Source organism: Rhea pennata, unplaced genomic scaffold, assembly GCF_028389875.1.
Source record: "Rhea pennata isolate bPtePen1 unplaced genomic scaffold, bPtePen1.pri scaffold_158, whole genome shotgun sequence".
Taxonomy (NCBI): domain Eukaryota; kingdom Metazoa; phylum Chordata; class Aves; order Rheiformes; family Rheidae; genus Rhea; species Rhea pennata.
In genome coordinates, this window is record NW_026907631.1 from 12,038 (window position 1) to 34,539 (window position 22,502).

Here is a 22,502-nt window from a genome sequence, read left to right on the forward strand (position 1 = left end):
GGAAACTGAGGGAACTGGAGAGACTAGAGGGAACTGGGAGGAACTAGGAGGGACTGGAGAGACTGAGGGAACTGGGAGGGACTGGGGAGACTGGGGAAACTGGGAGAGACGAGGGCAAACTGAGGAGATTGGGGAAAACTGGGGAGACTGGAGGAACTGGGAAGGACTGGGAGGGACTGGGAGGACTGAGGGGACTAGGGGGAACTGGGAGGGACTGGGGGGACTGAGGAGACTGTGGGAAACTGGGGAGACTGGAGGAACTGGGAAGGACTGGGAGGAACTGGGAGGACTGAGGGGACCAGGGGGAACTGGGAGGGACTGGGAGGAACTGGGGAGACTGCGGGAAACTGGGGAGACTGGAGGCACTGGGAAGGTCTGGGGGGAACTGAGGAGACTGTGGGAAACTGGGAGAGACCGGAAGAACTGGGAAGGACTAGGAGGACTGGGAGGACTGAGGAGACTAGGGGGAACTGGGAGGGACTGGGGGGAACTGGGAGGAGACTGGAGGAATCGGGAAGGACTGAGGGGACTGGGAGGAAGTGGGAGGGACTGGGGGAACTGGGAGGACTGGGAGCAACCGGGGAAACTGAGGAGGACTGGGGTGAACTGGGAGAACTGGGGGAACTGGGAGAACTGGGGGGGGAACTGGGAGAACTGGAGGGAACGGGGGGTACCGGGAGCCCTCTCCACCCTGGGGGACTCAACATAGCCCCCCCGCACACCGCCCCTTTAAGTGCCCCCCAGCCCAAGGTGCAAGGACAAGATGGCCGCCTGGGAGCAGCCCTTTAAGGGGAAGCGCGTTTTTCTGTCTACAGACAAATATTCCGGAGGTGGCGACAAGATGGCTGACGCAACCATCCCTTTAAGAACAGGTTACTTGGGGGTGGGGGGGGGGGGAGACGAACACAACATGGCGGGCGGGGGGGGGGGGGGGAAGCCGGCGCACACCCGCCCCTTTAAGCATAGAGCCAGGTACCGACACCGCGGACGGCCGCCCCTTTAAGAAGCGCCTCCGCTCCCCTCCCCCTCCCCGGGGGGGTGGGCAGGTGGGGTCAGGGGTCATCCAATATGGCCGCCCACCCCTTTAAGAGCAGGGCTGCCGGGAGAGCCCGTCCCTTTAAGAAGTTTCCCCCCCCTACACCCCCCCCCCTTTAAGTCCCTTTTTTTTTTTGCCCCCAGCCCCCGTCGCCATCCCTTTAAGACCGATTTTCTGTCTACGGACAACTATGGGCTCTGCGGTCGGGTCGCCGCCCCTTTAAGGGCCCCTTTAAGAGCCTTTTTTTTTTTTTTTTGTCGGCAGACAAATACTCCCATGGGGCCGTGCGCTCCCGCCCGCCCCTTTAAGAGTATTTTGCCTCCCCAGACTAAAATCTGTGCCCGTCCCCCCCCCCCAGCCCCCCAGCTGCCAGTTCTGCCCCTTTAAGAAGGGGGAAAATCCCTTTAAGGGGGGGATTTTTGACTGCCAGATGGGTATTCCCCCCCCCCATGTCCCATCATGCCCCTGGGCTGCCTTCCCATGATGCTCCTGGAGGAAGGCCAAGGGTGGGCCCAGGCCAAGCCGGCTCCCATCATGCCCCGGGGCCGGCAGCAGCTGCAGCAATCCGGATGGCGGTCAGCATCCCATGATGCACCGGGCTCATGGGCCCAAGTCCCACAATGCCCTGGGGCACGTGCTAGGCCGCCGCTCTGGGCGCGGGGCTCCGTGGTCACAGGAGAGCCGGGAAAGGGGGACCATAGAGCGTGGGGAGGGCACCGGGGAGGTGCAGAGTGGCTCTGTGGAAGGGCCACTCTAGCTGCAGCTCGGCGGTCTCTATGCTCACAGTGAGGGGGCCGCCAAGCAGGGCTCCATGGAGGTGCAGAGCGGCTCCGGGGAGGGGCCCTCCAGCCCCACCTCTGTGGTCTGGAGGACTCCAAGGCCTCCATTGGAGATGTGCTCTGTGACCATAGAGAAGGGCTGCACACAGGCACAGAGTGGCTCTATGGAGGTCGCCCTGGGGACAGGTCTCTATGGTCTGGAGGACTCCAAACTCTGGCAGTTCTAGCAGGCCCCTGTGAACCATAGAGAGTAAGGCATCATGAAGGCACAGAGTGGCTCTGGGGGCCATTCTAGCCACTGTCTCGATGGTCTGGAGGATTCAACAGAGACTGGGAGGCATGGGCAAACCATAGAGAAGCAGGCAGGGTGGCTAGAGAGGCACTAGCCCCTCAGGCCTGCCATTGGCTGGCTCTATAGCCAGGAAGACCATCCACCCACCCCCGAGGAGGTGGGGCCCACACTATGCATATTAATGAGATGCAAATACCCTCAGGCCAGGGAAGGGGGAGTTCCAAAGTGGCCAGAATTGGCTCAGCCAAGCAGGGGGTGGAGCCTGGCCAGAGTGGGTGGGGCCTGTGGGAAGTAGGCATGGTCTAGCAGGAGTGGGCGGGGCTTTCTCAAATCAGGCGGGGCCTGGGTGGAGTGGGAGGGACCAGACTGGAGTGGGCGGGGCTTTGCTGGGAATGGGTGTGTCCTGGAGACCTAGGCGTGGCCTGGCAAGCCAGGGGGGAATGGGAGGGGCCTCGCTCGTGTGGGCGTGGCCTGGCCGGTGTGGGCGTGGCCAGGAGGGGGCTGGGGGAGTGGGTGGAGCTAGAGAAGAGCTACTGGGATCTGGAGAGGGCGAGTCCAGACCGGACTGGGTGGAATCTGGCAAATGTGGGCGGGGACTAAGTGCTGTGGGCGTGGCCTGGGCGCTGTGGGCGTGGCCAGGAGGGGGCGGGGCTCACCTCAGCCCGCAGCTATTTGGGCACCTGCCCCGGCCGGGCCTTCTCCAGCTTGCGGCGCCGCTCGGGCGGGATCTCGTCCAGGCTGATGCCGTGGTTGCTGGCACTGGGGACAGAGAGGGCCCAGGCGTCCGAGAGGGTCCCAGGCGTCCGGGAGGGTCCCAGGTGTCCGGAAGGGACCCAGATGCTCTGCCCCACTTCCCATTCCCCCCAGGGACCCAGGTGTTCGAGGTGGGCTCCACTCCCCCATCCTCAGGGCCCAGGCGTCCAGGCACCCCCTATCCCAGGGACCCAGGCGTCCGGGTGCCCCTCCCAGCCCAGGGGCCCAGGCGTCCGGCTCACCCAGGCAGCAGGTCTGGGGGGGTGGGGATGGGCTTGTTGAAGCCCTCCCGGCCCACGAGCCAGTACGTATCCTCCACACCTTTGCCCTGTGCCGGGGTGAGAAACGTCAGTCCCGGGGGCAACAAGGGGGGCAATGAAAACATGAGGAGGGGCAATAAGGGGGGTAGGAGGGGCAATAAGGGAGGCAGAGGGGCAATAAGAGAGGAAAGAGGGGCAATAAGGGGACCAGAGGGGCAATAAGGGAGGCAGGGGGGCAATAAGAGAATGAGTAGGGGCAATAAGAAGGGAAAGAGGGACAATAAGGGAACCACAGGGGCAATAAGGGGGGTAGGAGGGGCAATAAGGGAGGCAGAGGGGCAATAAGAGAGGAAAGAGGGGCAATAAGGGAACCAGAGGGGCAATAAGGGGGCCAGGAGGGGCAGTAAGGGTTTGCGGGACAAATAAGAGGCTAACTGGGGGGACAATAAGGAGCTAGCATGCAGTTGGGGGGCAGTTGGGGGGCAGCAGGGGGGCAGCAGGGGGCAGTTGGGGGCAGCGGGGGGGCAGTTGGGGGCAGCGGGGGGTACCTTGAGCTCCGTCTTGCCCCGGATGTCGAGCTTGAAGCCCTCCTTGAGCGCGTGGAGGATGGTGACGGTGCGGACGTTCACGTGGATGCGGTAGGCTGCCACGGGGCCATAAGCGTAGGCGCCCAGGGACACCCAGTCCCTTGGGTCCCCTCGGGTCCCCCCTGGGTCCCCCCGTATCTCCCCGAGTCCCTCCCAGGTCCACCCAGGAGCTTTCAGGGCCTCCTGGGTCACCCCGTGGTCTCTCGAGTCTCCCCGTGGCCTCCTGGGTCACCCCGTGGCCTCCTAAATCCTCCTGGGTCCTCCCATGTCGTTTTGGGTCACCTCATGACCTTTCGTGTCACCCTGGGTCCTCCCGGGTCACCCTGTGTCACCCAGTGGCCTCTTGTGACCTCCTGGGTGTTCCCATGTCCCCCTGCCACCCCATGTCCTCTCACGGTCCTCCATGTCCTCATGTGTCCCCCATGTCCCCTGTGTCCTCTCATGTCCTGTGTCCCCCTATGTCCTCCATGTCTCCCATGTCCTGTGTCCCCGTGGACACCATGTCCCTTCCCGTCACCTGTGTTCCCCCAAATCCCCTGCGTCCTCCCTTATGTCCCCTCACATGTCCCACACGCCCCCCAACGTGTTCCCCTTTGTCACCCCATGTCCCTGCATCCCACCGTGTCTCCACGTGTCCCACCCATGTCGCATGTCCCCAAATCCCCACACAACTCGCTGGGGGACGCGTGCAGGGGACACAGACACGCGTGTGAGGACACACGGACGCGTGTGCGCGCCGCCGGGACTCACGCAGGCCGGTGGACTCCATGCGGGAGGCCGTGTTGACGGTGTCGCCAAAGAGGCAGTAGCGCGGCATGGTGAGGCCCACAACCCCAGCTACGCAGGGCCCTGCGGGGTGCCGGGGTGGGGGTGGGGACTGAGGTGGGTGGGGCCACCGAGGGGGCGTGGCCACCGAGGGGGAGGGGCCCGGGGGGGGCAAAGCCAGGAGGGGGTGACCGGGGACCATGGCTGAAGAACATTGGCCGAGTTTTTGGCCAAGGGGTGACGTGGCTGGGTGGGGCGGGGCCAAGAAGGGGTGGGGCCAGGGTTGGGTGTGACCCCTGAATAGGCGTGGTCATGGAGGGGTGTGGCCGTTGAGGGGGCGTGGTCATGAGGAGGTGTGGACATGAGGGATTGTTAGGAGACCATGGCCGTAGAATGTTGGCCAAGATGAGTGTTGGCCAAGGGGTGACATGGCAGGGCAGGGTGGGGCCAATAGGCGGCGGGGTCAGGAGTGGGCGTGGCCAATGATAGGTGTGGCCATGAGGGAGTTTGACCACAAAGGAGGCGTGGCCATGGGGTGGTGGTGGCCAGGATTGGTGGATCTGGGGATTATGGCCAAAGAGCATCGGCCATGTTGAGTATTGGCCAAGGGGTGAAATGGCTGGGTAGGGCGGGGCCAATAGGGAGTGGGGCAAGGATTGGGCTCAGCCAAGAGGGGGCGTGGCCTCGAGGGAGGGGGCGTGTCAGGAGACCATGGCTGAAGAATGTCAGCCATCTTGAACGTCAGCCATGTTGATCATTGACCAGGTTGAGCATTGGCCATGTAGGGGATGAGGCCAGGCGTGACGAGGCCGGAAGGGGCATGGCCAAGGGGAGGGGGCGTGTCCAGGGAAGGGGGCGGGGCCTTACCCGAGTGGAGGCCGATGCGGATGCGCACGGGCACCTCGGGCATGTGGCGCATCTTGAAGGTGCCGACGGAGCTGAGGATGTCGAGCGACATGTTGGCGATCTCGCCGGCGTGGCGGTTCCCGTTGCGCTTGGGCAGCCCCGAGGCCACCATGTAGGCGTCCCCGATGGTCTCCACCTGCGGAGGGGGCCACGGGCCACGTCAACGGGGTGTGCTCCCGCCCCCCAGGACCTCCCCACCTACAGTCCAGCATGGCCATGACCAAGGGTGGCAACAGCCCTAGTTTGTGAGGGACAGGGACAGAGGTGACCATAGCATGGGCATGTCCCTTGAGGCCACCAGGGCCACCAGACACCTTATAGGTAGGTCACTAAGGACCATGGGAACCCCCAACCACATCTGTTTGGTGGCTCTGTCCCATGTGAGGGAGTGAGGTGGCACAACCCAGACAGGTCCCACGGAGCCATCAGTGCCACGGGGTGGCTAAGTCACCTTACAGATATCACTAAAGGACCATGAGGGCCCCCAAAAATGTCCATTTGGTGGCCATATCCCATGTTTGCTGGGAGAGGTGGCCAAAGGCCAGCCATGTCCCATGGGGCCACGGCCACTAGTGCCAGGTGGTGGCCCCCTCACCTTGTAGACGTCATGGGCACCGATGATGGCGTCAAAGAGGGTGTAGAGGTCGTTGAGGAGGTCGACCACCTCAATGGGCTCGCTCATGGCCGAGATGGTGGTGAAGCCCACGATGTCGCTGAAGTAGAGTGTTACCTCCTCGAAGTACTCAGGCTCCACGGGGGTGCCCATCTTCAGCGCCTCAGCCACTGACCTGCCGTGATACAGTGGGACACTAGGGCTCAGTGGGGACTCCCAGGTGTCCCCACAAGGCCACCAGTGCTACAAGGTGTCCAGGGGGTTCCCAAGTCTCTCCCTACCACCACCAAGGGAGATTCTCTTGTCCCATGCAGATCTTCAGCCACCAACCGACCGTGGCCATGGAGACCACAGGGATGGGGACCACGAGATCTTGATGCCCCATCTCAGGGGACCTGGATGGGGGTCAATGGACCATGGGCAATCTTAACCTGTGCTCTGTGACCGTGACTACCCCCTCCAGCCCCATGGACACATGTGGAGTCAATGGGCCGTGGTCAACCCCAACCTGCCCCTCATAGCCACATCTAACCTCTCCCATGGACCAACATGGGATCTCTAAGGCCACAGCTAGCCCATCCTGTCCCCCATGGTCACATCTACCCCTACAAGTCCCAAGGAACCACATGGGGTCTATAGGGCTACAGCCAGGCCCATCTGCCCTCTCCCTCCCAGCCACAGCCACCCTCCCTAGCCCCCAGGACCCACGGGGGCAGCATCTGGGTGAGGAGCTTGTCGGTCTTCTGCTTCTCAATCTCCAGCTCCTCAGTGCGCTCGCGGATGAGGTCTTCCAGGTTGCTGGAGTACTGCTCCAGCATGCGTAGCATGGAGTCAATGATGTTCGTTTTCCGACCCTTGTTGATGTTCTTGAACTACCCCGGGGGCAAGAGGGAGATGGGTTTAGGGGGGACGGAGGTGCTCAGGTGACCCCCAGGCCCATATCAATCCGCAGAGACCATGAGATGGCCCCACACACCCCACCGGTCAGGTCTATATCACCCCATAGAGAGAGGTGGCCCCACACACCCTCAAGTCCATGGCTCAGGCCCGTATCACCCCATGGAGACCATGAGGTGGCCCCATATTCCCATAGTTTAAGTCCATATCATCTCAAAGAGACCACGAGGTGGCCCCATACACCCAACCAACCTGGTCAAAGATCTGGTCAATGGTGGGGCGCCTCTCGGGCTGCTCACTCCAGCACTGCTTCATCAGCTGGATGCACTCGAGGGGCGCCTGGTCCAGTGACACCGAGGGCCGGCACAGTGGTGGGGGTTTCTCCACCTTCTGGATGATCTCTGGGGGAAACCGAGGCACGGGAGCAGCTGGAGGAGGGCCGAGCCTGGAGAGGGCAGCTGGCCTGCTGGGGGCCTGAGGGTGTTTGAGGGGCCCCAGAGGTGGTTGGAAGGTCCTAGGGTGGTCTTGGGGTGTTTGAGGGTGTCCTAGGAGTGTCACTAGGGGGTCTCAGGGGTGTTTGGGGAGTCCAAGGGGTGGTTGGGGGGCTTCTAGGATGGTCCTAGGGTGTCCGGGGGAGTCCTGAGGACGTCTATGGGAATCCCAGTGGTGACTGGGGTGTCCTAGGAGTGTCAGTAGAGGGTCCAGGGGTGTTTGGGAGGTTCTGGGGGTGTCCAGGGTGCTTGGGGTGACCTGGGGGGGTCAATGGGGGGGGTCCCAGGCGCCAGCTAACAGGACCAGGTGGCATTTGGGACTGGTGTGACTGGTGTGACTAATGTTACTGGCATAACTGGTGTTACTGGGAAGCCCATACTAGTGGGACCGGGAGGCCCATACTGGCAAGACTGACATGACTGGCATGGCTGGGAAGCCCGTACTGGTGTGACTGGTATGACAGGCCCATACTGGTGTGACCAGAGTGACTAGGAGGCTGGTACTGGCATGACTGGGAGGCTGATACTGGTGTGACTGGCACAACAAGGAGGCTTGTACAGGTATGACTGGGGGGCATTACTGGAATGACTAGGGGGCTGCTACTGGTGTGACTGGGAGCCATTACTAGCATGACTGGGGGACTATTCCTGGTGTGATTGGGAACCATTACTGGTGTGGCTGGGGTCTGTTACTGGCGTGACTGGGAGCTATTACTGGCATGCCTGGGGGGCTGTTACTGGCGTGACTGGGAGCCATTACTGGTGTGGCTGGGGGGCTGTTAATGGCGTGACTGGGAGCTGTTACTGGCGTGACTGGGAGCTATTACTGGTGTGGCTGGGGGGCTGTTACTGGCGTGACTGGGAGCCGTTACTGGCGTGACTGGGAGCTATTACTGGCATGCCTGGGGGGCTGTTAATGGCGTGACTGGGAGCTGTTGCTGGCGTGACTGGGAGCTATTACTGGCGTGACTGGGAGCCGTTACTGGTGTGACTGGGAGCTGTTACTGGTGTGACTGGGGGATGTTACTGGCGTGACTGGGAGCCGTTACTGGCCTGACTGGGGGGCTGTTACTGGCGTGACTGGGGGATGTTACCAGCGTGACTGGGAGCCGTTACTGGCCTGACTGGGGGGCCGTTGCCTGGATGACTGGGCGGGCGGGGGGGTGTGTGGGGGGGAAGCAGCCGTTAGGAAGGGCGGGGCGGTTGCCAGGGCGACGAGGGCGGGCGCGAGGCCGTTGCCGGGGCGACGGGGTGGGGGGTGGGGGGGGGAGGGGAGGGCCGCGCGCGGGCGCGAAGCCGTTGCCGGGGCGACGGCGAGGGCGAGGGCGGGGCCGTTGCCGGGGCGACGCGGGCGGTACCTGCGGCGGCCATGCCGAGCGAGCAGTAGGGGGCGCCGCGGCAGATCACCTCCTGCATGATGATGCCCACGCTGTACACGTCACCGCGCGTGGTGCCGCGGCGCTCCAGCGCCGGCTCCCGCAGCAGCTCCGGCGCCGTCCACAGCCGCTCTGGGGGCGGGGCCACCGTGGGCACGCCCCCCCCGCCGCCGACGCCGACGCAGGCCACGCCCCCCTCCCCGCGGGCTCCCCTCCCTCTTGGCCACGCCCCTCCCCCCCCCCGCCCGCTCTGCTGCCGCTGTGCCCCCGCCCTGGCCACGCCCCCCCTCCCAACACCGTGGACTCGCCCGCTCCCCATGGCCACGCCCCCGCCCTGGCCGCGCCCCCCCCCCTCCCAACACCGTGGACTCGCCCGCTCCCCATGGCCACGCCCCCGCCCTGGCCGCGCCCCCCCCCTCTCCCAACACCGTGGACTCGCCCGCTCCCCCTGGCCACGCCCCCGCCCTGGCCGCGCCCCCCCCCCTCTCCCAACACCGTGGACTCGCCCGCTCCCCATGGCCACGCCCCCGCCCTTGCCACGCCCCTCCTCTCCCAACACCGTGGACTCGCCCGCTCCCCCTCGGCCACGCCCCCGCCCTTGCCACGCCCCCCTCTCCCAACACCGTGGACTCGCCCGCTCCCCCTGGCCACGCCCCCGCCCTGGCCACGCCCCCTCCCCGCTGCGGGCACGCGGTCTCTCCCTCCCGGCCACGCCCCCACCTGCCACGGCCACGCCCCCGCTGAAGCAGCGCGCCTCTATTGGCCACGCCCCCGCCCCATTGTGGCCGTGCCCCCTAGCCACGCCCCCCACTGGAGACCGAACCCCCCCTTCTTGGCCACGCCCATCCCACTGGCCACGCCCCCGCCCTTGGCCACGCCCCCACCCAAAGACACCCAATGGGCCACGCCCCTCCACCCTGCAGTGGCCACGCCCCCTGCCACGCAGCAGCCCCGCCCCGCCCCGAGTCCCTGCCTTCACCCATCCCCCGAGGCCCTGCCCCCAGCCAGACTAAGCCCTGCCCCCAACCCGCCCCCCCGATCAGAGGCCACGCCCACAGCCCGGGCCCTTTGCTCCGCCCCCAACCCAGAGGCCCCACCCCGAGGTTCCACCCCTAACAAGCCCCGCCCCTTTCCAGAGGCCCCGCCCCTCCACCCCACCCCGGCAGCCCTACACTCCACCCCAGCCCTGCTCCCCCAGAAGCCCCGCCCCCTGCAGAGGCCCCACCCCCCCCCCGCAAAAGCTCCACCCCTGCAGAGGCCCCGCCCCCTGCAGAGGCCCCCACTGGTGCAGAGCTTCCACCCCCTGCAGAGGCCCCGCCCCCTCAAGGGGCCCCGCCCCCTCCCAGAGGGCCCCGCCCCCTCGCAGAGGGCTCCCCGCCCGGAGGCCCCGCCCCCCCCCCCCTCGGAAGCCCCGCCCTCACCGTGGGGCTGGAGGGGCGGGGCCACCACCCGCTGGGCCTCGAGCAGCTGGTTGAAGCCGTGGTCGGTGACCTTGAGCACGAAGCGCCCGTCCACCACGCAGTTGCGCGACTTGAGGCGCCCGTGGACCACGTCGCGGTGGTGCAGGTAGCGCACGCCCTGCGCCAGGGCCGCCCGTCGGCACCCGCCGGCGCCCACGGGACCCCCCCCCCCCCCCACCGCCACCCTCCGCCCCGACGGAGTCCACCGGAGCCCCGACGGCCGCCGCCGCCGCCGTCGTCGTTGTCGTCGTCGCAACCGCGGCCACGGTCACCGTGATCGGGTCGCGGCCACCACCGTGGCCACCACCAGCATCGTGAGCGTCTCCACGACAGCCACCGCCGTGGCCACCAGCACCTCCACAAGCAGCACCACAGCCACCACCGACAGCACAGACACCATGGTCACCACCGTGGCCACCACCACAGCCACCGCCGTGGCCACCAGCACCTCCACAAGCAGCACCACAGCCACCACCGACAGCACAGACACCATGGTCACCACCGTGGCCACCACCACAGCCACCACCGTGGCCACCAGCACCTCCACAAGCAGCACCACATCCACCACCGACAGCACAGACACCATGGTCACCACCGTGGCCACCACGACAGCCACCGCCGTGGCCACCAGCACCTCCACAAGCAGCACCACAGCCACCACCGACAGCACAGACGCCATGGTCACCACCGTGGCCACCACCACAGCCACCGCCGTGGCCACCAGCACCTCCACAAGCAGCACCACAGCCACCACCGACAGCACAGACGCCATGGTCAGCACCGTGGCCACCACCACAGCCACCGCCGTGGCCACCAGCACCTCCACAAGCAGCACCACAGCCACCACCGACAGCACAGACGCCATGGTCAGCACCGTGGCCACCACCACAGCCACCGCTGTGGCCACCAGCACCTCCACAAGCAGCACCACAGCCAACACCGACAGCACAGACGCCATGGTCACCACCGTGGCCACCACCACAGCCACCGCCATGGCCACCAGCACCTCCACAAGCAGCACCACAGCCACCACTGACAGCACAGACACCATGGTCACCACCGTGGCCACCACCACAGCCACCGCCGTGGCCACCAGCACCTCCACAAGCAGCACCACAGCCACCACTGACAGCACAGACACCATGGTCACCACCGTGGCCACCACCACAGCCACCGCCGTGGCCACCAGCACCTCCACAAGCAGCACCACAGCCACCACTGACAGCACAGACACCATGGTCACCACCGTGGCCACCACCACAGCCACCGCCGTGGCCACCAGCACCTCCACAAGCAGCACCACAGCCACCACCGACAGCACAGACACCATGGTCACCACCGTGGCCACCACCACAGCCACCGCGGTGGCCACCAGCACCTCCACAAACAGCACCACAGCCACCACAGACACCATGATCACCACCGTGGCCACCACGACAGCCACCACCGTGACCACTAGCACCTCCACAAGCAGCACCACAGCCACCACCAACACCACAGCCACCATGATCACCACTGTGGTCATCACCAGGCAACCACCAAGACCACCACTCAGATCATCATCACCACTGCCACCACCACCACTCAGGCCACCGTGACCACCACCACAACCACCATCTTCACCATCACCATCACCGCCATGGCCCTCACCACCACCCTGGTCACCACCACCACTGAGGCCATCGTGATCACCAGCAGTGCCACGGCCTCCCCCATGGCCACCAGCACCACCAAGGCCACCATGATCATCACCACAGCCACCACCACCTCTCAGGCAATCATGATTACCACCATGGCCACCACAGTGGCCAGCACCATGACCTGCACCATGGTCATCACCACCACAGCCAGCACCATGGCCACCGTCACCACCAGAGACACCATGATCACCACCGTGGCCACCACCACAGCCACTATTGTGGCCACCAGCACCTCCACAAGCAGCACCACAGCCACAACCAAAACTGCAGATACCATGATCACCACCATGGCCACCACCACCATCGTAATCATCACCACAGCCACCACCATGGCCACCAGCACCTCCACAACCAGCACTACAGCCACCATCACCACCACAGTCACCATGATCACCACCATGGTCATCACCAGGCAACCACCATGGCCACTAGCACCACCACCACCACTCAGATCATCATCACCACTGCCACCACCACCACTCAGGCCACTGTGACCACTACCACAACCACCATCTTCACCATCACCATCACCGCCATGGCCCTCACCACCACCCTCGTCACCACGACCACTGAGGCCATCGTGATCACCAGCAGTGTCACTGCCATGGCCTCCCCTGTGGCCACCAGCACCACCAAGGCCACCACAATCATCACACAGCCACCACCACCTCTCAGACCATCATGATTACCACCATGGCCACCACAGTGGCCACCACAACAACCTGCACCATGGCCATCAGCACCACAGCCACATGATCATCACCACAGCCACCTCTACCACCACAGCCCCTCTGAGCACCACCGTGGCCGCCATCACAGCCACTGCCACCATGGTCACTGTCACGTCCTGGCAGCCTGGGCTCCGCCATCACCTTGATGAGGTCAAGGAGGAGGGAGGACTTGAACATCCAGTCGAGCTTCATGTCCTCGTTGCGGAGCAGGTCCTCGAGGCTGCCCCGGGAGCAGTGCTCCGAGACGATGGCGAAGATGCCGCAGTCGTGGAAGAAGCCCAGGAAGAGGTTGACGTTCTCATGGCGCAGGTCCCGCAGCTGCCCCGGTGAGAGGGCGCGTGGGCCGGGGCCAACCCGGGGCCTGGCCACGTGTCCTCCCCCCCCCCCACCCCACCCCAAGCCTGCCATTGCCACCGTGACCGTATGGTCTGTCCTTGTCCCTCCCATGGCCTGGTGTTGTCCGTGGCCACCACGGCCACATAATGTGGTGTTGTCCCCACCATGGTCTGTCATTGTCCCTGCATGGCCTGACATTCCCACCAGAGCCACGTGGCCTGCTGTTGTCCCCACCAAAGCCTGGCATTGCCTATTGCCACCAGAGTCTTGTGGTCTGGTGTTGTCCCACCATGGCCTGGCATTGCTACCACAGCTGTGTGACCTGGCGTGGTCCCCACCGTGGCCTGGCATTGCCCGTTGCCGCCATGGCCGCGTGGCCTGGCGTTGTCCCCCATGGCCCACCATCGTCATCCATCCCCCCTCCCAGCCATGGCCCACCCTTGGGTGCTCCCCGTGGCCCTTCTGCAGCCACCGTACCTTGCAGAAGGCCAACTTGGTGGCCGGCTTCACCTCGCTGTGCTGGTCCCCGGGGAACTTCTTCAGCCAGACCCAGTCGCCCTGCAGGGGTTGAGGGGTTGGGGGGGCACAGAGGGCGACGGGCTCAGCCGGGGCACCCGTGGGTGCCCCCCCCCCGGCAGGTGGGGACGCGACGGCGGCAGGGGGCTGGGGAGGAGCCCGAGGGTGCTGTGGGGTGGTGGTGGTGGGGGGGTGGGACAGGGAGGAGGTGGATGAGGTGGGGTGGGGTGGGGACATGATGGGGGGGGGCCGAGCACAACCTTCCTACGAGCCGCTGGAGAATCCCCGCTCGCCTCTTCCTCCTCCTCCTCCTCGTCCTTCACCCCACAACGCTGGGAGGGGGCAAATCCCCCCCCCCCTGCACCCCCCGCTCTTATCACCCCTTCCCTTATACCCCCGCCTCCCACCTCAACGCGGGGCGGGATGGATGGGACACACTTTTGGGGCGAAACCGTGGCTTTTTGGGCCACGGGGACTTACCTGCACGGAGGCGACAAGGCCCTGCTGGTTAAACAAGAGGAGGAGGAGGGGAAGGTGGCCGTTCCCCGGCGGCTTTTCGGCTCCCTGGGGGAAAGGGCAGCTGTCAAGCAGGGCCCGGCGGCTGTCAATCACAGCCCGACAGCTGTCAATCACCCCGGGGCGGCGGCCGTCAATCAGCCGGGACGCGGTTCCCGGCCGGGGGTGGCCCTGCCCTGCGACCCCGGTGGCGAGGAAGGATGGTGGTGGTGGTGGTGGTGGGGGACGGGGCGAAGGGGGGGGGACGTGGAGGGAGGTTGGGGGTAGGGGACGTTGCGGGGACGGGGCGCGGGGTGACGGTGGTGGGACAGGCGGTTACCTCGGCGATGGCCACGTTGGTGGCCTCGGGGCCGGCGGTGACGCTCCGGATGCTCTTGGCGTCGGCGCCGCTGCGGCTGGCCAGGCTGGCGCGGCTCTCGTCCACCTGCGGCACGGGGAGAGGACACGTCAGGACGTGGGACATCGCGGAACGTGGGGACGTCAGCCACAAGAGGGACGTATCTGGCCAGGGGTCGTGTCTGGCCATGGGGACGTCACCCACGGGGACGTCACTCGTGGAGGTACATCTGGCCATGGGTCGTGTCTGGCCATGGGGACGTCACCCACGGGAAGTCACTCGTGGAGGTACATCTGGCCAGGGGTCTTGTCTGGCCATGGGGACGTCACCCACGGGGATGTCACTCGTGGAGGTACATCTGGCCATGGGTCGTGTCTGGTGATGGGGCAGTCAACCATGGGGATGTCATTCATGGAGGTACCTCCAGCCATGGGACATATTTGGCCATAGGGTTGTCACCTATGGAGACATGTCTGGCCATGGGACCTGTCTGGCGATGGGGCAGTCACCCATGGAGATGTGGCAGCCATGGAGACACATCAGGACGTGGAAACGTGTCTGACCATGGGGATGTGTCAGGGTGCAGGGACGTGTCTGGCCACGGGGACATCACCATGGAGATACATCTGGCCATGGGACAAGTCTGGCTCTGGGGATGTCACCCATGGAGATGTGGCAGCCCTGGGGACACATCTGGTTATGGGGATAAATCAGAACATGGAGACATGTCTGGTCCTGGGGACATGTTAGGGCACAGAGGCATGTCTGGCCATGGAGACATCACTCCATCCCTTGGGGACGCATCAGGAGATGGGGACATGGTAAGACATGGGGACATGTCAGGACATTGGGACATGACTGGCCATGGGGACATCGCACATGGAGATGGGGCAGCCATGGGGACACATCTGGCCATGGGAGATTACTGGCCATGGGGACATCACCTATAGACATGTGGTAGCCGTGGGGACATGTCAGGATGTGGGGATGTGTCTGGCCATGCAGACATCACCCATGGGGATGTGGCAGCCATGAGACATATCTGGCCATGGGGATGCAGCAGCCACGTCCTCAGGACGTGGGGATATGTCTGGCCATGGTGATGTCACATATGCAAATGTGGCAGCCATGGGGACATCACCCATGGGGACATATGTGGCCGTGAGACATGTCTTGCTATGGGGGGGGGCATGACAGCCATGGGCACACCTCAGGAGATGGGAACACATTAGCTGTGGAGACCCACCAGGCTATCAATTCCCTCCCAGGGCAGAGCCTGGCCATGAGGCAGATGTCAGGCCACATGGACCTGCCACCCATGGGGACGTGGCACCCATGGAGATCCAACAGCTCATCAATCTCCTTCTGAGGCAGAGCCTGGCCACATGGGAGACACCAGACCATGTAGCCCTGTCACCCATGGAGACACACCATCCATGGAGACCCACCAGCCCATGAATCTCCTCCCAAGGCAGCGCCTGGCCATGGGGGAGACATCAGGCCACAGGGACATATCACCCACTGGGACACGTCACCCATGGGGGACCCACCAGCCTGGCAATCTCCTCCCAAGGCAGAGCCTGGCCATGGAAAGAGCTGTTGGGCCACAGCTCTCCCTTCCAGACCCTCCTGGGGACCCCAAGGCAGCACAGCCATGACCCTCCACCCACCCATCGCTCACCCGTTTGCTGCTCTGGGTGTTGATGAACGTCAGGTCCTCCAGGGTGAGGATGATCTTGTTGGGCCCCTTCATCAGCTGGGCCTGCTGGATGCGGCGCCTGTGGCAGGTGGGGGGAGAGGGACACAGCAGTGGGTGGTCATGGGAGAGGCCAGTTTTGTCTCCAGCCACCCCGAGGACCCTGATGAGGTGGCACCCACCTGATGAAGCAGGCGAGGGCGGCCCCCGCCATGATGAGGGCGCAGACGAGGGTGAACATGAGGAGGACGAAACTGGCATCCATGCCTGCGTGGGAGAGAGGAAAGAGGGTGAAGGGGGCAGCGTGGCCATCAGGGGCCACCCATGGCCACCGACATGTGCCACGGCCACCCATGGCCACCCACAGCTGGCCCTAGTGAGAACAGGATATGGGGCAGAGAGCTGGAGAGAGAAGGAAGAGAGAGAAGGAAGGGTCTGATGGACTAACGGAAGGAGGGATGGGTGGATGGATGATAGAAGGAGGAATGGATAGATGGAAGAAGGGATGGGGGACAGACGGATGGAGGGAGGTATAGATGGAGAGACGGATGGATGGGTGGGTGGATGGACAGATGGAAGGAGGGATGGAGAAATGGATGGATGGATGTATAGATGGAGAGTTGAACATATGGATGGAGAGATGGATTGATGGATGGTGAGACAGTTGGACGATGAAAGAAGAAATAGGAAGATAGATTGATGGAGGGATGGACAGATGGGTGGAGGGATGGAGAAATGGATGGATGGATGAATGGACTTGTAAGAGAACAGAGGGATGGATGGCCGGTCAGATGGACAGATGGATGGACGGATGAGGAGATGGCTGGACAGATGGATGGAGAGATGGGATGGATGGATGGATGGATGGATGGATGGATGGATGGATGGGGAGATGAATGGATGAACGGACAGACACACAGAGGCCTTGCACGAGGCCAGAGGGACGGATGGACGCGGACGCCCTAAGAGCGAGCAACGAGGAGCTGGAGAAGGCAACGGGACGGGCGACGCTCGCTCACCCCCGTTGCAGATGGCGCCCGAGTCGAACCAGCAGCTGGCGTCGGTGCCGGGGCTGGCGCCGTGGGGCCAGTGGACGCTGTGGCCGAGGGAGCGCAGCCCCCGCGTGCCCGGCTCCAGCCCGTAGACGGGCCGCAGCTGGTCGCCCTTGCCGTCCGTGTCCAGCACCACGTAGGGGACGCTGACGTCCCCGTCCTCGTCCACGGCCAGCGGCTGGCAGAAGCCCTCCAGGTTGAAGTCCCGGGCGTGCTCAGCCACGCTGGTGCCCATCACCCAGCGCCCGGCGCGCCGCGTGGCCTCCACCGCCTTGGCCAGGAAGAAGATGGAGTTGTAGATGGTGGCAAAGAGCGGGTGGACCTGTGGGACAATTGGAGGGCGGTCTCAGGAGGGACCTTGAGGGCAGCCGTGGTGGTACCCACGTGATGAGCTTGCTGGCCATGGCCACCTCCACTTCTGTTGGCCATGGTCATCTCTGACCTGCTCCCATTGGCCGTGGCCACCTCCAGCCTGCTCCTGTTGGCCACAATCAACTCCGCCCTGCTCCTGTTGGCCATGGCCACCTCCAATCTGCTCCTCTTGGTCACAGTCATCTCCACCCTGCTCTTGCTGTCCGTGGCCACCTCCAGCCTGCTCCTGTTGACCATGGTTATCTCCACTCTGCTCCCATTGGCCATGGTCATCTCTCCACATGTCCCATTGGCCACAGCCATCATCTTTGCCCACCACCTGTTAGCCACTGTCTCCTCCACCCAATGCCCCCTGACCACAGTCTTGGCTACCTGATGTCCATTGGCCAGGGTCATCTCCATTTCAGCCCCATTGGCCATGACCACCTCCACCTTGCTCCCGTTGGCTACATCTTCTCAAGTCCTGTTGGCCATAGTCACCTCTACTCAACATCCACTGGCCATAGTCATCTCTGCTCAACTTCCATTGGCCACCGCCACCTCCACTCCATTCCCATTGGCCACAGTCCCCTCTCTCCAGCACCAAGAGGCCATGGACACCTTCACCCAAAGCCCTCCAGCCACGTTCTCCATCAACCACGTCCACCTCAGCACCCTGATGGCTTCAACCACCCCCACCCCAGCCCCGCGGTGACGTCCCCACGCACCTGGGTGGGGTCGATGTGGCCGGGGATCTCATAGGCCTCCTGGGCTTGGCGCAGGGCCTCGTGGAAGTCCACCTCGGGCGAGTCGATGGTGATGGTGAGGACGGCGTCGTAGGCCAGGCGCAGCTTGGTGTTGTTGGCCAGGATGGGGTAGGGCACGCGGTGGTAGGGCAGGGGGAAGGTGAGGGCGTCGTAGGGGATGAAGACGTAGGTGCCATCGGTCATGCGCATGTCCTCCGCCTTCTCCAGGAGCACCCGCTGCTCCTCGCCGCCCAGCAGCACCGAGTGCATGCACAGCACCACCACTGCCGGCCGGGCCGGGGTCGGGGTGAGCCGCGGGGGTGGGCCACCTCGGCCACCGCCCTGGCCACCCGCCGCGGCCCTCAGCCGGCCTTGGGCCAGCCGCCCAAGCGTGCCACCGCCATCTCCTGCCATCCTTCTCCCAAGCATCTCCATCTCCAGTCATCCTTCCTCCGTTCACCCAAGCCCACTTCCACCTTCTCCGTTCATCCTTTCTCCACCCGTCCATAGCCACCTCTTCTATCTCCACCCAGCCTTCATTCGTGTCCACCTCTGCCATCTCCAGCTGTTCTTCACCCAAACATCTCCGTCTCTAGCCATCCTTCCTTCATCCAGCCATGCCCATCTTTGTCATCTGTCCTTCCTCCATCCATCCATCCATGTCCAATTCCTCTATCTCCACCCATTCTTTCTCCACTGGTCCATGCTCAACTTCTCCATCTCCTTCCATCCATGCTCACCTCCTCCATCTCCCTCCATCCTGCCTCCTTCCATCCATGCCCACCTTCTCCATCTCCAGTTCTCCTTCTCCCAACCACCTCCATTCTGCCTCCTTCCATCCATGCCCACCTCCTCCATCTCCAGTTCTCCTTCTCCCAACCACCTCCATCCTGCCTCCTTCCATCCATGCCCACCTCCTCCATCTCCAGTTCTCCTTCTCCCAACCACCTCCATCCTGCCTCCTTCCATCCATGGTCACCTCCTCCATCTCCAGTTCTCCTTCTCCCAACCACCTCCATCTGCCTCCATCCTGCCTCCTTCCATCCATGCTCACCTCCTCCATCTCCAGTTCTCCTTCTCCCAACCACCTCCATCTCCCTCCATCCTGCCTCCTTCCATCCATGCCCACCTCCTCCATCTCCAGTTCTCCTTCTCCCAACCACCTCCATCTCCCTCCATCCTGCCTCCTTCCATCCATGCCCACCTCCTCCATCTCCAGTTCTCCTTCTCCCAACCACCTCCATCTCCCTCCATCCTGCCTCCTTCCATCCATGCCCACCTCCTCCATCTCCAGTTCTCCTTCTCCCAACCACCTCCATCCTGCCTCCTTCCATCCATGGTCACCTCCTCCATCTCCAGTTCTCCTTCTCCCAACCACCTCCATTCTGCCTCCTTCCATCCATGCTCACCTCCTCCATCTCCAGTTCTCCTTCTCCCAACCACCTCCATCCTGCCTCCTTCCATCCATGCCCACCTCCTCCATCTCCAGTTCTCCTTCTCCCAACCACCTCCATCCTGCCTCCTTCCATCCATGCCCACCTCCTCCATCTCCAGCTCTCCTTCTCCCAACCACCTCCATCTCCCTCCATCCTGCCTCCTTCCATCCATGCCCACCTCCTCCATCTCCATCTCTCCTTCTCCCAACCACCTCCATCTCCCTCCATCCTGCCTCCTTCCATCCATGCCCACCTCCTCCATCTCCATCTCTCCTTCTCCCAATCACCTCCATCTCTCTCCATCCTGCCTCCTTCCATCCATGCCCACCTCCTCCATCTCCAGCTCTCCATCTCCCAACCACCTCCATCTCCCTCCATCCTGCCTCCTTCCATCCATGCCCACCTCCTCCATCTCCAGCTCTCCTTCTCCCAACCACCTCCATCTCCCTCCATCCTGCCTCCTTCCATCCATGCCCACCTCCTCCATCTCCAGCTCTCCTTCTCCCAATCACCTCCATCTCTCTCCATCCTGCCTCCTTCCATCCATGCCCACCTCCTCCATCTCCAGCTCTCCTTCTCCCAATCACCTCCATCTCCCTCCATCCTGCCTCCTTCCATCCATGCCCACCTCCTCCATCTCCAGCTCTCCTTCTCCCAACCACCTCCATCTCCCTCCATCCTGCCTCCTTCCATCCATGCCCACCTCCTCCATCTCCAGCTCTCCTTCTCCCAATCACCTCCATCTCTCTCCATCCTGCCTCCTTCCATCCATGCTCACCTCCTCCATCCATCCCTCCTTCCTCCATCCCATCCTCCTCCTCCCGCCCTCCCTCCACCTCCCCGTCCTCCCCCCCCCACCGCCCGCACCTCTGACGCCGTCGGCCCGCTGCACCCGCCGCAGGGCGTCGCGGGCCTCGTCCTCGTGGGGCCCGGTGGAGGTGACCACGGTGACGGGGAGCCCCCGGGCCCGGAGCCCATCGGCCAGGCCCTGCCCCACCTCGCGCCAGAGGTCGTGGTGGGCGGTGAGCACGGCCACGTGGGCCCAGCGGAAGAAGCGCAGGACGGCGTGCAGCAGCCCGGCGGGGGCCGGCAGCGGCGGTGCCAGGGTGGGCCACCCTTCGGGGGCCCCCATGCACCCCCAGGACACCAAAGGTTTGTTCCAGGCAGCGGCCAGGAGCCCCGCGGCCCCGCAAGCCCCCGGGCTGAGGGGTCCCACCAGCCCCGTGGCGTAACGCTCGGCGCTGAGCAGCCCCGCCACGGCCTGGGGGGTGACGCACGCCTCCGGCAGCACCACCGCGTCCCACCAGTAGCCTTCGTTGAGCGTCGGGTCCCGGTTGAGCCGGGCCACGGCCAAGCGGGAGGCCACGTCGGGCAGGGCCCGGGACAGGAGAGGGTCACAGCTCCAGGGACCCATCACCCCCACCTTGAAGGTGGCCCCTTGTGAAGGGGGTGGGAGGAGGAGGAGCAGCAGCAGCAGGAGGAGGTGGTGAGGCCACCGGGGGTGGTTGGAAAGGCGGAGGAGGAAGCCATGGGAGGTGCCACCACTGCGGGAGGCAACGGTGCAGGAAGTGCCATCGTCCTGGGAGATGCCATCATGGGAGAGGCCACCGCCGTGGGAGGTGCCACCATGGGAGGTGCTGCCATGGGAGGTGCTGCCGTGGGAGGTGCCGCCATGGGAAGTGCTGTCACGGGAGGTGCCATCATGGCAGATGCCACCAAGGGAGATGCCACCATTGTGGGACATGCCACTATCGTGCAAGACGCCGTCAGAGGAGATGCCATCGTGGGAGAAGCCACCACGGTAGATGCCATCATAGGAGATGCCATCACGGAAGATGACACCACCATGGGAGATGCCACCTTGGGAGACATTGTCATGGCAGATGCCACCATGTGAGATGGCGCTATGGGAAATATCATCATGGGAGATGCCATCACCATGGGAGATGCCACCACTGTGAGAGATGCTGTCACACGAGACGCCACCATGGGAGATGCCACCATGAGCAGGGTCTTCATGGGAGTTGCCACCATGCAAGATGCCACTATGGCAGGTGCTGTCATGGGAGATGCCACCACTGTGGGACATGCCACCGTGGGCCAAGTCACTGTGGGAGATACCACCACGGGAAATGTCCCTGTGGGAGATGCTACTGCAGGAGATGTCCCCATGGGAGATGTCACCAGGGGAGATGTCGCTGTGGAAGTTGTCACCGTGGGAGATGCCACTGTGGGCGATGATGTCACCGTGGGAATTGCCACCGCACAAGAGGCCCTTGCGGGAGATGCCACCGTGGCAGAAGCCACCAGAGGCAAAGTCATCGTGGGGGATGTCACCAGGGGAGACACCACCATGGCAGGTGTCACCGTGGGAGCTGATGTCACCGCGGGTGATGATGTCACCGGGGCCGATGATGTCACCGTGGGGCCGCATGGTCCGGCTGGCCGGCGCCGAGGCCGGGCAGGGTCCTCGCGCCCTCAGGGGCCGTGGCCGGCGGGAGGGGACGGCGAAGCCACCATGGCGGGCTGGGGGTGGGGTGGGGTGGGGTGGGGACACCCCGGGCGCCACCTGCAAGACAGGCGGGTGAGGAGACTTGCCCGGACGCCTGGGCCCCCTGGGTTGGGGGTGGGAGGGGGGGGGAATTCTCGGACACCTGGGTCCCTTTTGGCAGGGGCGGGGGGAGGGGAATAGGGGCACCCGGACGCCTGGGCCCGCTGGTGGATGGCGGGGTGGGGGGGGGGCACCTGGACTCCTGGGTCCCTTTGAGGGGAGAGGGGACAGGGGACACCTGGGTCCCTTAGATGGGGGCGCCCGGACGCCTGGGCCCCCAGGGCCGGCGCGGGGGATGGGGTGAGCAACCTCAATCCCA

General features: G+C 64.2%; 1 protein-coding gene across 1 annotated transcript; it reads right to left on the reverse strand.

Annotated features, from left to right (window-relative positions):
• Nucleotides 1-1,410: 1,410 nt before the first annotated feature.
• Nucleotides 1,411-22,066, reverse strand: GUCY2D (guanylate cyclase 2D, retinal). Its single transcript, XM_062600923.1, has 20 exons — nt 20,500-22,066; nt 18,179-18,480; nt 17,067-17,421; nt 16,230-16,314; nt 16,033-16,129; nt 14,334-14,438; nt 13,979-14,062; nt 13,460-13,540; nt 12,788-12,964; nt 10,177-10,333; nt 8,738-8,887; nt 7,141-7,289; nt 6,700-6,863; nt 5,974-6,166; nt 5,340-5,514; nt 4,458-4,556; nt 3,669-3,763; nt 3,103-3,188; nt 2,764-2,866; nt 1,411-2,049 (listed from the first exon to the last, which is right to left on the reverse strand). Exons 1-19 carry the CDS (start codon nt 22,064-22,066, stop codon nt 2,776-2,778), a joined length of 4,212 nt encoding a protein of 1,403 aa, XP_062456907.1. The 3' UTR covers nt 1,411-2,049; nt 2,764-2,775.
• Nucleotides 22,067-22,502: the final 436 nt, after the last annotated feature.

Excerpts from the sequence above, each read along its gene's own strand:
- GUCY2D (XM_062600923.1), bottom strand. The coding sequence starts at position 22,066 with ATGCGGCCCCACGGTGACATCATCGGCCCCGGTGACATCATCACCCGC. Across the intron at positions 17,422-18,178 it reads GCCACATCGACCCCACCCAG|GTCCACCCGCTCTTTGCCAC; the intron begins GTGCGTGGGGAC and ends ATTGTCCCACAG. Across the intron at positions 3,764-4,457 it reads CATGGAGTCCACCGGCCTGC|CCTACCGCATCCACGTGAAC; the intron begins GTGAGTCCCGGC and ends GCCCCGTGGCAG.